The following is a 13,142-nucleotide window of genomic DNA, read 5'->3' as shown; positions in this document are numbered from 1 at the left end:
GGCGTTGCGGCCGCGGCCGCCTGCCCGGAGATCATCGTCATGGCACTAGATAAATGGCTTGCCATCCTCTAGGTCCTCCCGTGACTGCTGCTTGCCGGTCTAGGTTGTTGTCGACTTCGAAGCCATCCGCACGCCAAAGTTTCCTCAAGTCGACCAAATGATGGCTGTCAGATGCGGCTGGCGCCAACCTCGAAAGTGAAGAGGTTGGGTGGCTGCGGAAGCATCACGGGTGGTCACGTTTGCATCTTCGTTTGCTTCCCTTAACAAGAGGCTTTCGTACGGCTGAAACTGCGGACAGGTTTACGCCTCCGATTCTGGAGTCGGGGCGTGGAAGCTCTCTAGACCTGTCACCCTCAGGCATCTTGGCTATGTTGCTGTTCGGCCAGGCTGGGAAAAGTCGGGGACACAACTCTTGCTTCGATCAGCCATCGCACTCTGACTTTGGATCCTGGCAACATTCCCTCCATCTACAACGGCGCACTTGCGCCCTTTGTCCGATTTAGATCTTGTTTTGCAACGGCGCATTCCAACGCTCGCCAATCTTTGCTTACCCGCACCTCGTTCGAGTTTCCTTCTGTCTTCCCAAGACTTCGGTCGGAGACAGTCTCACAGTTTTTGGTCAATTGTTCTTCGGCCAGAGCAATTGTCACCGGACGTCGTCATGGAGTTCCTCAACGGACTTCCCGAGTACCACTCACCGCCGTCAACATCACCGCCCATGCTTTTACTCCTCAGCACTGCCACCGTCTGTTTATTCCCATGTCACTCAGCCTCCGCTCATACGGTCGGCGTCGGGGGCTGGCGAGCGCCCCAATGGCTCTTTTCGCACGTTCATATTGCCAAGCAACCAGAGGGCCTGGTTGGGATGAGTAAGGCCAAGAGCGGACGCGAAATGAACGACAATAGGGCACGACAAGATGCCTCGACGTTCCAATCCATTTAAGCATACCCTGCTCTCTGGGCGACCGCCATGCGATTCATGCTTGCTCACCTTTTGTGAAGCCCGTGAGGGTGTACCCCCCTGTCGCATTCAAGGGCGGAAAACCACAGACTGGCGCGCGCTTCAGAAACGCCGGGCTCACAACAGTGGCCCGCCCAATCAAACAGATGACGAATACCGGTCAAGATCAGAATGCGTGGCTTCTCATATGAAACACATTGTTTTCACCTTCTGGGAAACAACAATGTTCAGTTTTGTTTGCACAGATACGTGGATGCGGGCAGCCCTCCCGTCAGCCAAAGACCGAAGCCACCAGCCATGCAATCACTATGCTCGCTTACATCACCATGCACCACTTCTCGGCGAACGGCAGTTTTCATGCAAATTTGCCGAACTTTCTTATTCCTGTCAGAACATGCGACGATCCTTTGGACGAGCGAACTAACAAGATTCATTTATGAGATGATTGCTGCCCGCTTTGTGATAGTGCTTTGCCGCAGGGACGGATCGACGGCGGCGCGCACGATACCGAGCCCAGTCCAGCCGGGAACGCCATCCAATCTTAAGCCATGTGTCGCCGCCCCTCGACCATCTAGAATCCCTCGTCTGAGCAAGCGCAGCCGATCATGTCACCGCGGCTTGTTGATCCGGGGGAGCTCAGCCGGGTATCTCTCACGGAACCGAACCGTCACCGACATCAGAGCATCTTCCGTGCCCATCAGTGCCGACTAACCTACCATCAGCTCCTCCTTAGCGTGGAAAAAAGTCTCTCAGCTGGTGTTGCCTCCTCCCCCGTCAGATATAGTCAATGTCCTTGCATAAGTGTGCCCTTATCGCGCCCCTTACAGCATCGTGACCCGGAACGGCGTAGCACGAAAAAAGCTTCGCTCGTGTGCGTGCCGAGCGTCCGGATCGCAGTCTTCGGGACTAGGGCTGACAGACATGGGCCCGCGCGGGTGATGTTTGTGTTCGAATGACGGTTACGTGCGTCTCGCTCTGTTGGACCCGTGTGTCTCCGAATATCTAGGAAGGTGGAAGTCAGCAGTTTCAATAATTTTCCACGAGACGAGGCAAGCTGGGTCGACAATTGTTCGAAGCTGACGCAGGTCGTACTCTTGTATCTCCCCTCATGTCTTGGACGAGAGGCCAATCGTCGTTGACGGAATCATCTGTCAAGCTCCGATGCGTTACACGGCAATATACTTGCTGAGGAATCAGACGGCCGAGGTGTTATTAGTTTTGAAGCTGCGGCCATGAGGAGAGGTTCTCTTAGGCAGCATAATCTATTCCGCTTTGGATTTACCAAGTGCTCATGGAAGTGGTTGAGATCACCGTGTATTTCTAGACTGCGATCTAGGAGAAGCCGATCTCGTCGACTTTCTGTCGTCGTGAGAGTAACCAGACACGAAAACATGAAAGCTACTCTGCTGAACCCATGCTGTTTCTTAGCAGCCGAATGAAAATCGAAGGCTCGCACAGCCACTTACCGTCTCAACCTGGATTCGCCTTCTCTCTCCTTGGTAGTATCAATCCGACAAAGTGTGGCCCATCTCCTTTTCAACCTGCTTCATTAACTCCGCCGCGTCTCGTGCATCGCGGTGGAAGTCCCATGGCTTCAAGTCCATCGTTCCAAGATCCTTCTTACTCAACTGCTCCAGCCTTTCAATCCAGAAACCCCATCGTTGCAGACACATCATTGGGGGGCCGCGGTACAAAGGTCCCGGTGCTTCATAGTCCATCGAATCTTCCTTCGGAGGATCTGTACGGCCGGCATTCTCCAGCGCCCATCTGAGAATGGGTTTCCTCGCATGCCTTAGCCATAGATTGGCGACACCCATTCTGGTGGAAACAACCCAGCGGTCTGAGCTCAACTCCTCCTCGAGATTCGATCTCATGGCATCCAAAGCGTGATGGTACGGTCCAGCAATACCGCTCCCAAGACACCTGGCTGCCAATTCGTTCAGACACTTCCATCTGTGAGATTCCGTTATATCCAAATCCGAACATCCTCTGGTTGGATCTGGTAGCATGTTAGGGACCTCTTGTTCGAAGAAGCGCAAGTATCAGGGGACATACCGCTCAAGTAGGCATCCATGCAGTATGAGAACATGGGCAGATCTTGCCAGAGACGTCGCTCCACCTGCAGGGAAACTTCTAGTCAGTATCCGGGGCGTCAAGAAGAAGTTCTTGGGAGCAATGACTTACCCCCTCAATCTTCACATATCCGTGAGCACGCTTTTGCAGGCATATAAGGATGGCAAACATCTGGTCAATGTAGTAGCCCACAGCGTAGCATTGTCCAAAGCGAACAACATCAATGACAGTCTCCCAAAGCATCCACAGCCAGTCTTGGACTTCCACCTTTTGGTCGATAGGCGGGCAAAGACTGTCAATCTTCTCGGCGGCTCGCTCTGCCGCGTCTGGAACGTCGCGCTGCAAGCTGAGGTCCAATGCGCTGATGATGTCGCGCTGTTGCTCAGAGAAGTCTCGGTTTTGGAATTTCTTGATCTGGTGCACAGTATCTGGGTACAGCCCCACGAAATAGTCTAATCCGTCGTCCGTGTCGTCGTTTGTGTCATCGTTTGTATCATCGTTTGTGTCATTGTATGACAAGTAATATGGAGCAGTGTGGTATGAGGCATCGTCGTCAGATATGTCGGATAGAGCGGCTGCCAAATTTTCAGTGACTACCGTGGAGGCTTCTGTTGCCAGGTCTGGGGCGCCGCAGTGATCCAGCGAAATACCAGGAGCGGCAGTCTCGAGATCTTTGCAGGATTGTGATTTGGGTCTGTCTGGAGATCCGGCTGTGGGGTCGACGTTGATGTTTTTGGAGTAATCGACGCCGAAAGGATTCTCGAGGGTCTCTAGAAAGCCGAAATCTCCATACGACGCTTTGGTGGTGCTGCTTCGGTCGATGGGCACAAGCGCTCCGTGGAAATGATCACTGACTCGAAATCCAGGTGAGGGTGAGGGCCTTGGAGGGAGAGCAATCTGGGCAGCGGAAGGCGGGTTTGCAGAAGCCTTTGGGGTGGACTCAAGACCAGATCGAGTAGGTTGCTGAGATCCATCGTTGGCTTCCGGTTCGATGGTAATGTTAGCGAGCATTTCCCTCAGGCTTGCCTCGTCGCCTGTTACGGACTCAGGCGAGAGCTCGGTCATAGGCTCAGTCGCGGGCTCGATGGCAGGTTTCTCGGGGCTCTCCAGTGCGATCTCTGGCGCGACGTCTGTCGGGGGGTCAATCTCGGAGTTCATCCTGTCGTCGGGAATAAATCTCTTCGTCGTCTTAATCGTATGATCGGCCATCAAGTTTTTATTGTCGCGAGAGGAAGAGGAAGGGAGAATCGAGGGAGAAAATGTGAAGGTGAGGGGGAACGTAGAGAGTCGAGGTGGTTCAGAGAGCGGGTTGGTGAAAGAAAAAAAGGTGATGGAAGGTAGGTGCTGAAATATATATCAGTCTCGATCACACCCGATCTGAAAGCAAGCTGCCCGCCCCGCTTGTTCTTTGTAGATGCGTGTGCCCTTAGACGCGGACGACCTGCCACGTGACCCGTTTGTCAACTCACTTCAGAGATCACCCAGCTTCCCGGTGAATTTAACAAACCAATTAGGCAAAGTCACTTCTTGATATGGAAGCAATGAATGTATTGGTTTGTTTTTTCTTCCCGTTGTGGTTCTCAAGCACCCCAATCTGGGAAGTCGTGGGTTGATGTAGGTCCTCCGGATGAAGCTATTCCGAACTTTGGATATCTGTAGTAAATAGAGCTGCTGCCCTAACGGTGGCTGCTCAGCGAAGGGTGTTGTCATCCTTAAAGGTTCTTACTACCTCATATGTTGATAGTGCGCATGGTTTGCCTCGCTGGCGTCGCCTCACGCGTTGCTACGCGGTTGCTTAGGAGATTGATGCCTTAGAAGGTGGGCTTCGTCTGATGATGTGTCGCGCTAAGGGGGGTATCGCGAGTGAATACAGAGACGAGGCCTCATCGCACCGGAGTGATCGCGCCTCAAGACCTTCACCCTATAAAGATCTGGGAGGACCCCCTTTTTTTCCACATACACAACATCATTACCACTCTCGTGTTCTCTCCCCCTTTCTACTTTTGACGATACCTTCAGACTCCGGCAGCTCTGACCTTCGACTGTCTCTCACTACCATATCTCAAACTACCCCTATCATCCAAGACTTGACCATGTCTCTCAGTCTGTCTCGTCTGCAGACCAGAGCAAGCGGCTCCACCAGCTCGCGCCCGACAACTCCTCCCAATACCCCAATGACATGGGCTTCTGTTGTTTCGCCCAAGGCTGGCCATCCTGTCAAACACTCCGAGAAGTCCTTCGCGAGCCGCGTGGCCCGCCAAAAAGAGGCCGAGATAGAGGTCGAAAAAGCCCCCAGACGGAATTCCCATGACTCTTACGTACGCCCACACCCCTTTTGAACTTCCCACGTCAACGAGATTTACCTAACACGTCTTCAAAGTATTCCGCCCACTGCGAGGATGAGCCTCAATACGACCATCTTAACGCCGCAGACATACGCCGCCAAGTTCGACAGGCGCCTTCGGAGCCTCGCTCCCGCGGAGCTTACCCACATGCGTACTATAACAAGCCTCCCCTTCCCCTGCAGGCAGAGCGTGAGTGGACAACGTTTCCGATGAAACCCAGCCCTTCCAAGGGTGACCGTGGAAACAACTACACCGGCGGCAGGCCCGGCCCCGTTCGCGCGATCTACAACGACGCAGAGCGTGACGTGTTCGATGTGGCGTACCACGACGGCAGGCGTGCCAATCGCGAGCCAAAGAACGGACAGTCTTAGGAGAGCCATCCGTTTTCGCTGGCGACGTACCGTCCCGCCTTCCACAACCCGAAGCCTGGCTTGCAGCGCAAGTAGACGCTGTTGAATCAAAGATGAGCAATGACATCTTTTGAGAATCAGCGAGTTTGCGTGGACACAGCTTCTTTCTTGTTAGGCGCGATATCCCTTGTCCTAGACGATGTTTCTTCCATCGCTAACCCCTTTTTCCAGATTGCAAGCGAGGCGCATTGAGGTGCTTGATTGAGAACATCACAAAGGATTGCAGATTGTATGGCAGGTTCTCGGAGATGCAGACAGGCTACTGATTTATCAAGCCAGACGAGCATGAAGCAAACGCGTGGTGGAGAGCTGGATTTGGATGGATAATGACTTTACGTGGTGGATTGGGGATAATGAGATCTCTTGAGTTGCACTGGTTGTGCCGATCTGACGGTGCCATGGCATCGAAGTTGGGACGTTCTGGCATTGGTTTCGTTGTCCTGCACTTAGCTTGCAGATTGGGCTTCATGGGCAAAAGATACCTACAGCGAAGAAGCTCTCAGTTGTGCTGTTTTCGGAAATCAAGATTGTTCTGCTCATGAGGATAACAATCGTCCTTGTGGAATTCCACAGCATGGTAACACAATGCTTGCTATTTCTACAGAGACCATAGACCCTTGAGTCGCGCTGGATCAATGCCAACTACTGAGCTATGATAACTTTTCTGCAGGCCTGGGGAAAAGTTCATGCTGACAATAGAAGACGCACACGCTTCTCGACGATTCTCATCGTCCTCGCGGCCTGGAGTGCCAGTTTCCGCGTGTCTGCTTCCAATAAAGACGCCTTCCCAAGCATCTCCAGGCGTTCAATCCAGAAGCCCCATCCCTGCAGACACATGGTCGCAGGTCCGCCGTACAATGGGCCTGCTTCCAAATATGATGGCGACGTCCCGGCGACTTCTGCACGACCGTGGTCCTCCAGCGCCCACCGTAGAAGAAACTTGCTTGCGTGCTTGATCCAAAGGCAAGCGACCTGCGTCCTGCAGTCTGCGAACTCCGGCAACGTGTTCATATCCTCCTCAAGGGCTATACGCAATGCTATGATAGCTTGGTCATAGTCACTGGCGAGACCTGAGTGCATCAGTCGAGCCGCAAAGCAGCTGATGTTCTTCCAGCTCTGGACGTCTACGGGGTCAAGCTTTTCTGCTTCGAAATTTGTCGTTGGGGCTGTATTGGAAATGATTCAGAATGATTCTTCGAGATGGCATGATAGGTGGTACTTACCATTTTCCCAGAACTGGTCAAAGGCGGTTGGGAAGACGGGTAGATCTCTCCACACGCGTAGTTTGCTCTGGAAACACAATCAGCTGGTAAACAACGTCAGAACATTGCAGAGGCAACCTACGCCCCAGACGTCCATCATCCCTTTGGCACACTGCACCAACTCCTCCAGGATGTGAACACAACACTCTTGTACTGTGTCTATCGATCCAATGTCTGCAACAATGTCGCATAATGAGCCAGACCATGTATATCCAGTTGTTGGCCCTTCCGGTTTGGTTCAAAGGAGGACAGAGAACGTTGAGCTGGCGTGCGGCCTCTTTTGCGGCTTCTGGAGTGGTGCCGGCAATTCCACGCGCGATCACCTTGAGGACGGTAATATGTCCTTGGGTGATGTCCTTACCATCGAGGACGTAGCTTCGCAGGATCTTTTCCTGGATCTCGAACTCGAGAGTAGCAAGTCTTGCGGCCAGGGTCTCGCTATCGATTTCTTCACCATGAGTCTCGATCTTTGCAATATGTGCAATTGGCAACTGTGTCGTGCTTCTTGCCTCGTCTTTTGTCGCAGGCTCTCCATTTGGCTTCGATGAGCGTTCTGCTCGAACTTTGGCGTCCGCCTGCGCGTCCCGTTCCATCGCTGGTCCTGTTTGATATGGAGTATGTGCTCCCGTCTGAGTATTGATCGAGTGTTGCAACGTAGGCCCAACTCTAACGATTGTCTTAAGTGGATGATTGGGATATTGTGTTCTAGAAAGACGTTCAAAACACGAACACGCGTGTGGGAGTTGGAAGATATCGGCAAAAGGTGGAGCGCCAGAGTATCTGCGACTGGGCGAATGCGGAAAGTGCGAGAGGTGAACGTGAAATGACATACCGAAGTAAGTAAGGAAGGAGGTGGTGATAGGAGGATGAAATCACCCACCCCGCCTGCTGATTCCTCCAGGGAATTAGCAGCCTGATTTTCTATCTATGTGACCCAGTGTGCGAAGCTTTTGATACATGAATCAACTTTTGCTGTTTAGTAATTACAAATAAATAAGGGCAAAACTTTGTAAATGTAAATGAGTCATCAATGACTACCATGACGAACGTGAAGTATCAAGTCAGATAACATCCGTATGATGCGTTTGAATACTTGATGGCCCCCTGAGTCGCCTGTCAGCCAGTACTTCGACCGCGAAAGACTCCCTGTCACATCCGAAGCCCCTCGCTACGAGCATCCCATTATGCCAAGTCCGGGTGAGGGCAGGCAACCCGGCAACTGGAGACCCGGAATCATGCCGAGACCCGTCAGGGCGATCTATAACAAAGACGACCGCACCGTCTTCGAGGCGGGATAGCACGAGCGTGGTACCGGACCAAGTGAACCGCAAGCCGGTGCGATATAGAGTACAACCCCATTTGGGCTTGCCAGGGACCATTCAACAATTAAATACAGGGATGGAGACAAAATTAGGCGCTCTTAACCTTGGTATTGACGATATACAGTATATATCTTTTGGTGTCTCCCGGTGTCTCGCTTGTCAGTCACAAGTTGCGGAACTCGAGAGCGTCAGCCTACCCAGATGAATGGTTGAGAAGCGTAGACAGAGAGAATAATGTTTTCGCTCCCACGGGCCGGATATCACCCTGGATGGATCGTTACATGGCGTTGGCGGTAGATTTGTTACAAAAGATTCACAGCAAAAGTCTCAGTAAATAAAGAAGGCGGGTGTTCCTCGAGCATCTAATCGAGGTGGGTGATCTTTCCCGTGACTTAGTAAGTCATAAGACTCCGTGTCATCTTATTTTACCTAGATAATTGACTGAGCAGAGCGGACGGAGAGAAAGTCTGTTGGACAAGCTGGGAGCTCCTATGGACGGTCTTATTTGGTGGTGGAGTCATCATCTTGGCGCGAGAGATGAGGGTTCTGTGTACTTGTTTGCCACATCTGATCTGTATTTTGGCTACTAGCCGAGGAAAATTGAAACCTCCGCGTGGCGCAGATATGTAATCGTCACAGTATTCATAACCATTCTTCTTAGAGCCGACTATTTGCTGTCCCAAATGTTCCGGCCCAAGCTTGTCAGATGCGATCCAACAATCCAAGCCTTCTTCTTTGTCGGCGGTGAATGCAATGCTTGCAAGCAGCGCAACAATCAGAGACTGCTCTTTGACGATCGCCACCTTTTGCTATTGATGCCTCGCACTATCCAGGTTGCCTATGAAACTGCCAAACTTAGATTAAGAAAGATGATTTATATTTACAAAAGATTCACACAAGTATGGGACAATCTTGAGCCTTGTCTACTGCTCATCATGCTCCTGCGGCCAGCAAGCGGCGACCTCAATCTCGCCGTCCTGGCCCTCCTCAAAGCTGAGCGCCACGGTGCCTCCAAATTGGAGCGGACTGCCCTCCCAAACGACAATGTCTTTGCTCCTCTCAAGGCCGAGAATGTCTTCGACATTGCTTGACACGAGACGGACGGTCTCCTTGGCTCCAAGGTTGGCGTACTTGGCTGCCCAAGAGGCCTCGAGCGCAAGGTCGTGGAGGCGGTAGTCGGCTGGCATGACTAAGAAACGAAATGTGTTAGTCTTTGTATTATTTTCATAGTGACTGTATGAAAGGGAAACCCGGGGGGAAACATACTGTCAGATACAACGGCAATGGCGAAGTAAACACCCGCCTCACTCAAGAGACGGGCGACACTAGGCGTCAGGGGCGGGCCGACGACTGCGTCTCGGTGTCGGAATTCGTCGGGTGCGGGGCGAGTCTGTGTGAGAATGAGAGGAATCTGGGATTTGGCGAGCTCCAGGGCGACCTGAGATGCATGGTTAGTCTGATAATGGGCCAGCGTCGGGGATGATACTTACCAGAGGTGCCTCAGCACCGCCTTGAATAACAATGTTCACGTCGGGGAAGTCCTTCTTGATACTGATGATTTGCTGGATATCCCACTGTGCACATGTCAATTACGATGCACCAAATCTGGCCGTTGGTTGACTTACGTGGTTATTAGCCTTGATAATGAGCGGCAGCTTGCCGTGCGCAACCTCTCCGAAGGTCGTCTCGTTGTGCTTGCCCTGGCCGTCCACCAGAATCTTGCGCAGCTTCTTGACGGCGTTGCTAATGGTTCCCACGCTGGCCTTGGCGCCGTCATCGAGAGTGACATGCAGCGCGACCTCGGGCTTGAAGATTCCACCATCGAGAAGGGTGCGGCCCCGTCGTGTGAGGATGCCGACGCTAACACCGTTGACGAAGCCAGCCTCACTGACGGGAGGAGAGATGGCACGAGTGACGCCACCGAGACGGGCGCGTGCAAATGCCTTGCCCTCCAGCTGAACGCCGTACTTGGCAAAGTCGAGGTTCTCAGGATCGTTGCCGTCGCGCTTGAAGTCGGCGTAGCCGTCACCAGTGGAGGGCTCTGTCGCAATCTCCACCAAGCCGAGGGAGGATGTGATGGCCGTCAGACCTGGGAGGACGTGGCCGTCGGACAGATCCACGGTGGTGACTTCACCTTCGGCCGATGCCTGGGTGACTGCAGAAGCACAATTCTTGGACGTGTTGAGACACGTGATGCCTCCCTTATTGATCACCAAGGTCAGGTTCTCCCCGCTTACATCGTGGAAGGTCGAGGGCATCTGCGGGTGATTCTCAAGGAAGGTCGTCGTGATTCCGTTAATGACGAATGTGGGCTTCTTCTTGGTCTTTGAGCAAAAGGCTTCCTTCGCCTCTGGCTCGAGTTCCATTCGCATCTTGGGAGTGATCGGTGCGGGGGCCTTGGCGGACGCTTCGTTGAAGGTCGTGCCCATGCTCTCTTGAACAATCTTGTGCTTAAGCTGGGGGTTGCCGTCGATGTAGACCTGGAGAGGGGTCGCGCCGATAGAAAGGGGATGGGCATCCCAAACAACCAGATCAGCATCGTATCCAGGACGCGCGTAGCCAATGCGGTAACCCAAGTCGATGGCCTTTGCGGGGATCGAGGTGACAGACTGCAGAGCCTGCTCTTCCGGCAAATGGAACGAATGGCCAACACCGGCCTGATACATGATATACTTGGCGTTCAGCTCCGCCGACGTATGGTCAGATTTGTAGGCGACAGGGACGCCGTGCTTGGCGAGAATTGCACCTGCAGACAGACTGGGAGCGTAGGCTTCCCACTTGTACAGACTGAATTCGGCAAAAGTGGCAATCGTGACGTTACTGCAGATTTGTTAGTTGTTGAGGTCGTTCAGATTACCCGGTGACACTCACTCTCCGTAGTTCTTCAGCATCTCAGGGACTTGCCACGCTTCAATGGCATGATGGAAGGCCCGGACCTTGACACCAAACTCGCCGGTCACTCGCAGCATGGTCTCCAAATCTTCAGGAAGATAGCAGTGGTTCTGCATTGCCACGCGGCCACGAAGCATGCCAGCGGTAGACTCGAGCTTCAATTCGGTGGGGAAGTTGCCCAATTGCTCAATGAAGCGGCGTTTCTCCTCCGTCGAGGCCGTCGACAAGAGCTTGGCAGCCTCGCAGTACTCGTCCTGCTTTTCAACCAGCTCTTTGGCCTTGCCAAATTGCTCACGGAGAATCCAAGCATCGGCCATACGAGTGTGGTCGTACACCCGCTTCGGGTTCTCACCGCAGGCGAGCTTCATATATCGATGGCGCTCTTCGATGGGAATTCCGTGCTCGAGGAGGAGCTCCTCCACTATGTATTCGCCCAGCTCTCCAGAGTTGAGAACATTCTTGATCGCAGTTCCCTCACCGCCCATGACATTGGCGGATCCAGGGAGAAGGAGAGACGAGGTGATGCCACCTGACATGATGATCTCAGTGGCCACATCGTAGGCCTTGGTCGAATCAAGAACGCGCACGAAGGGCGTCAAGGGGCCGTAGGCTTCGTTCACCTCGTTTGTGTCGTCGGTGGCAGACAGGCCCGGCCACATCATGACTGCATGGTGGGAGTGCATGTCAACCAAGCCGGGCGTGACAAAACGACCGTGCACATCGTGCTCGACAGCTCCATCGGAGCTGATTGACTTGGAAGCGGTCGTCGCCACCTCGGTGAAGAGGCCTTTCTCAAACTTGATGTCCATTGGCTCGGAGGCAATCGTCTCGCCGTCGAAGAAGGTCGCGTTGCGAAGCACAACAGGCTTCTGCTGGCCGCGCTCCTTGTTCCATCGCGGGTTCGACGTACGCGACTTCGGGTTGGGGCTTTGAGGGAAGGTCTTGAGAGAGGCGCAGTGTTGCAGCGACTCCTCGAACCGGGTCAGTCGGGCGGACGAAGTCGCGTGTTGGGCGACATGGTCGAGCTTCGTCTCGCGATCGAGGAGAAGGCACAGCCAGGTAATGGCACCGCATAGGAAGACGGCGAACAGCAAGCGGACGGATATCAGGCGTCGGGCGAGGGTGCGACGAGTCCGGACGCGGGGATAGGCGGCAGCTTCATACGGTGGTGGGGTCTGGAAGGAATAGAGATCGGTCTCTTTCGAGGACCGGCCTGCTGATTTAGGCATCGTGTGATGATGCTGGGGGTCGAGAGTGCTCCGGGTGAACGAAGCAATTGGTCACCAAAATGGCACCTCGAAGTAGCAGAAGAAGATCGAGGTATTGTGCAGAGTGGGATGTCACATCATTTTATCAGCGGCAGCCTGGGGTAGCTCTCTTGTGAGCTTCAGATTACGACTTTTCGCATCCATGAACGGGAATCTCGACCAGTTGGGAAGGTCAATTCAGCGTCGCTGGAGCTCCAGGAAAGCTTGGGTGATGAGCGGGGAAGCGACGGTGGTATCTCACGCGATAAGCTTCTGGAGCTGTTAGTCCGGCCATTTCGCGTGGGAGTGATCTCTAACAGGAAACAGCCGTCGCCCCCAAAGCTACTTGTGCTCCACTGAAGCTCTCATCGCCAACCGGGAGCTTCGCTGCAGAGTGTGTGCGACAGGGGAACTTTTGGGGAGCAACATGTTGCGTGTCTCATGCTGGACGTGACGCAACCCAGAGTGAGCGTAGCTGGCGCGTCCAGACTCTGCATCGGCGCGTTGACTCGAAGTGAGCTTTGTCACGACCTGCGTGGGAATGCAGAATAGGCGCTTGGACTGTCAATCGACTTGCGAATCTCTGGCGTGGCTCCGTCCAACGTATTGAATATTCGAAGATGAAAGGCC

At 53.5% G+C, this 13,142-nt stretch overlaps 2 protein-coding genes and 1 pseudogene across 3 annotated transcripts; 1 reads left to right on the top strand and 2 right to left on the bottom strand.

Annotated features, from left to right (window-relative positions):
* Positions 1–2,466: 2,466 nt before the first annotated feature.
* Positions 2,467–7,644, bottom strand: GCG54_00007747 (annotated as a pseudogene). The gene is made up of 6 exons: positions 7,134–7,644; positions 7,013–7,079; positions 6,484–6,955; positions 3,146–4,193; positions 3,017–3,080; positions 2,467–2,960 (listed from the first exon to the last, which is right to left on the bottom strand). Coding segments are annotated over exons 1-6 (2,656 nt in total).
* On the top strand, positions 5,128–8,349 carry GCG54_00007746 (uncharacterized protein; the record flags this gene model as incomplete). The annotated part of the gene is made up of 3 exons (XM_045407724.1): positions 5,128–5,352; positions 5,415–5,743; positions 8,172–8,349. The coding sequence occupies 3 exons, from the start codon at positions 5,128–5,130 to the stop codon at positions 8,347–8,349; spliced, it is 732 nt and encodes a 243-aa protein (XP_045259459.1).
* A 947-nt stretch (positions 8,350–9,296) lies between these two features.
* Positions 9,297–12,494, bottom strand: GCG54_00007745 (uncharacterized protein; the record flags this gene model as incomplete). Its single annotated transcript, XM_045407723.1, has 5 exons — positions 9,297–9,562; positions 9,640–9,811; positions 9,864–9,947; positions 9,999–11,193; positions 11,245–12,494. The coding sequence occupies 5 exons, from the start codon at positions 12,492–12,494 to the stop codon at positions 9,297–9,299; spliced, it is 2,967 nt and encodes a 988-aa protein (XP_045259458.1).
* Positions 12,495–13,142: the final 648 nt, after the last annotated feature.

This window comes from Colletotrichum gloeosporioides (assembly GCF_011800055.1).
Source record: "Colletotrichum gloeosporioides strain Lc1 chromosome Unknown consensus_77, whole genome shotgun sequence".
NCBI lineage: Eukaryota > Fungi > Ascomycota > Sordariomycetes > Glomerellales > Glomerellaceae > Colletotrichum > Colletotrichum gloeosporioides.
The sequence above is the reverse complement of the archived record's forward strand: the minus strand, read 5'-3'. Positions and strand labels throughout refer to the sequence as shown.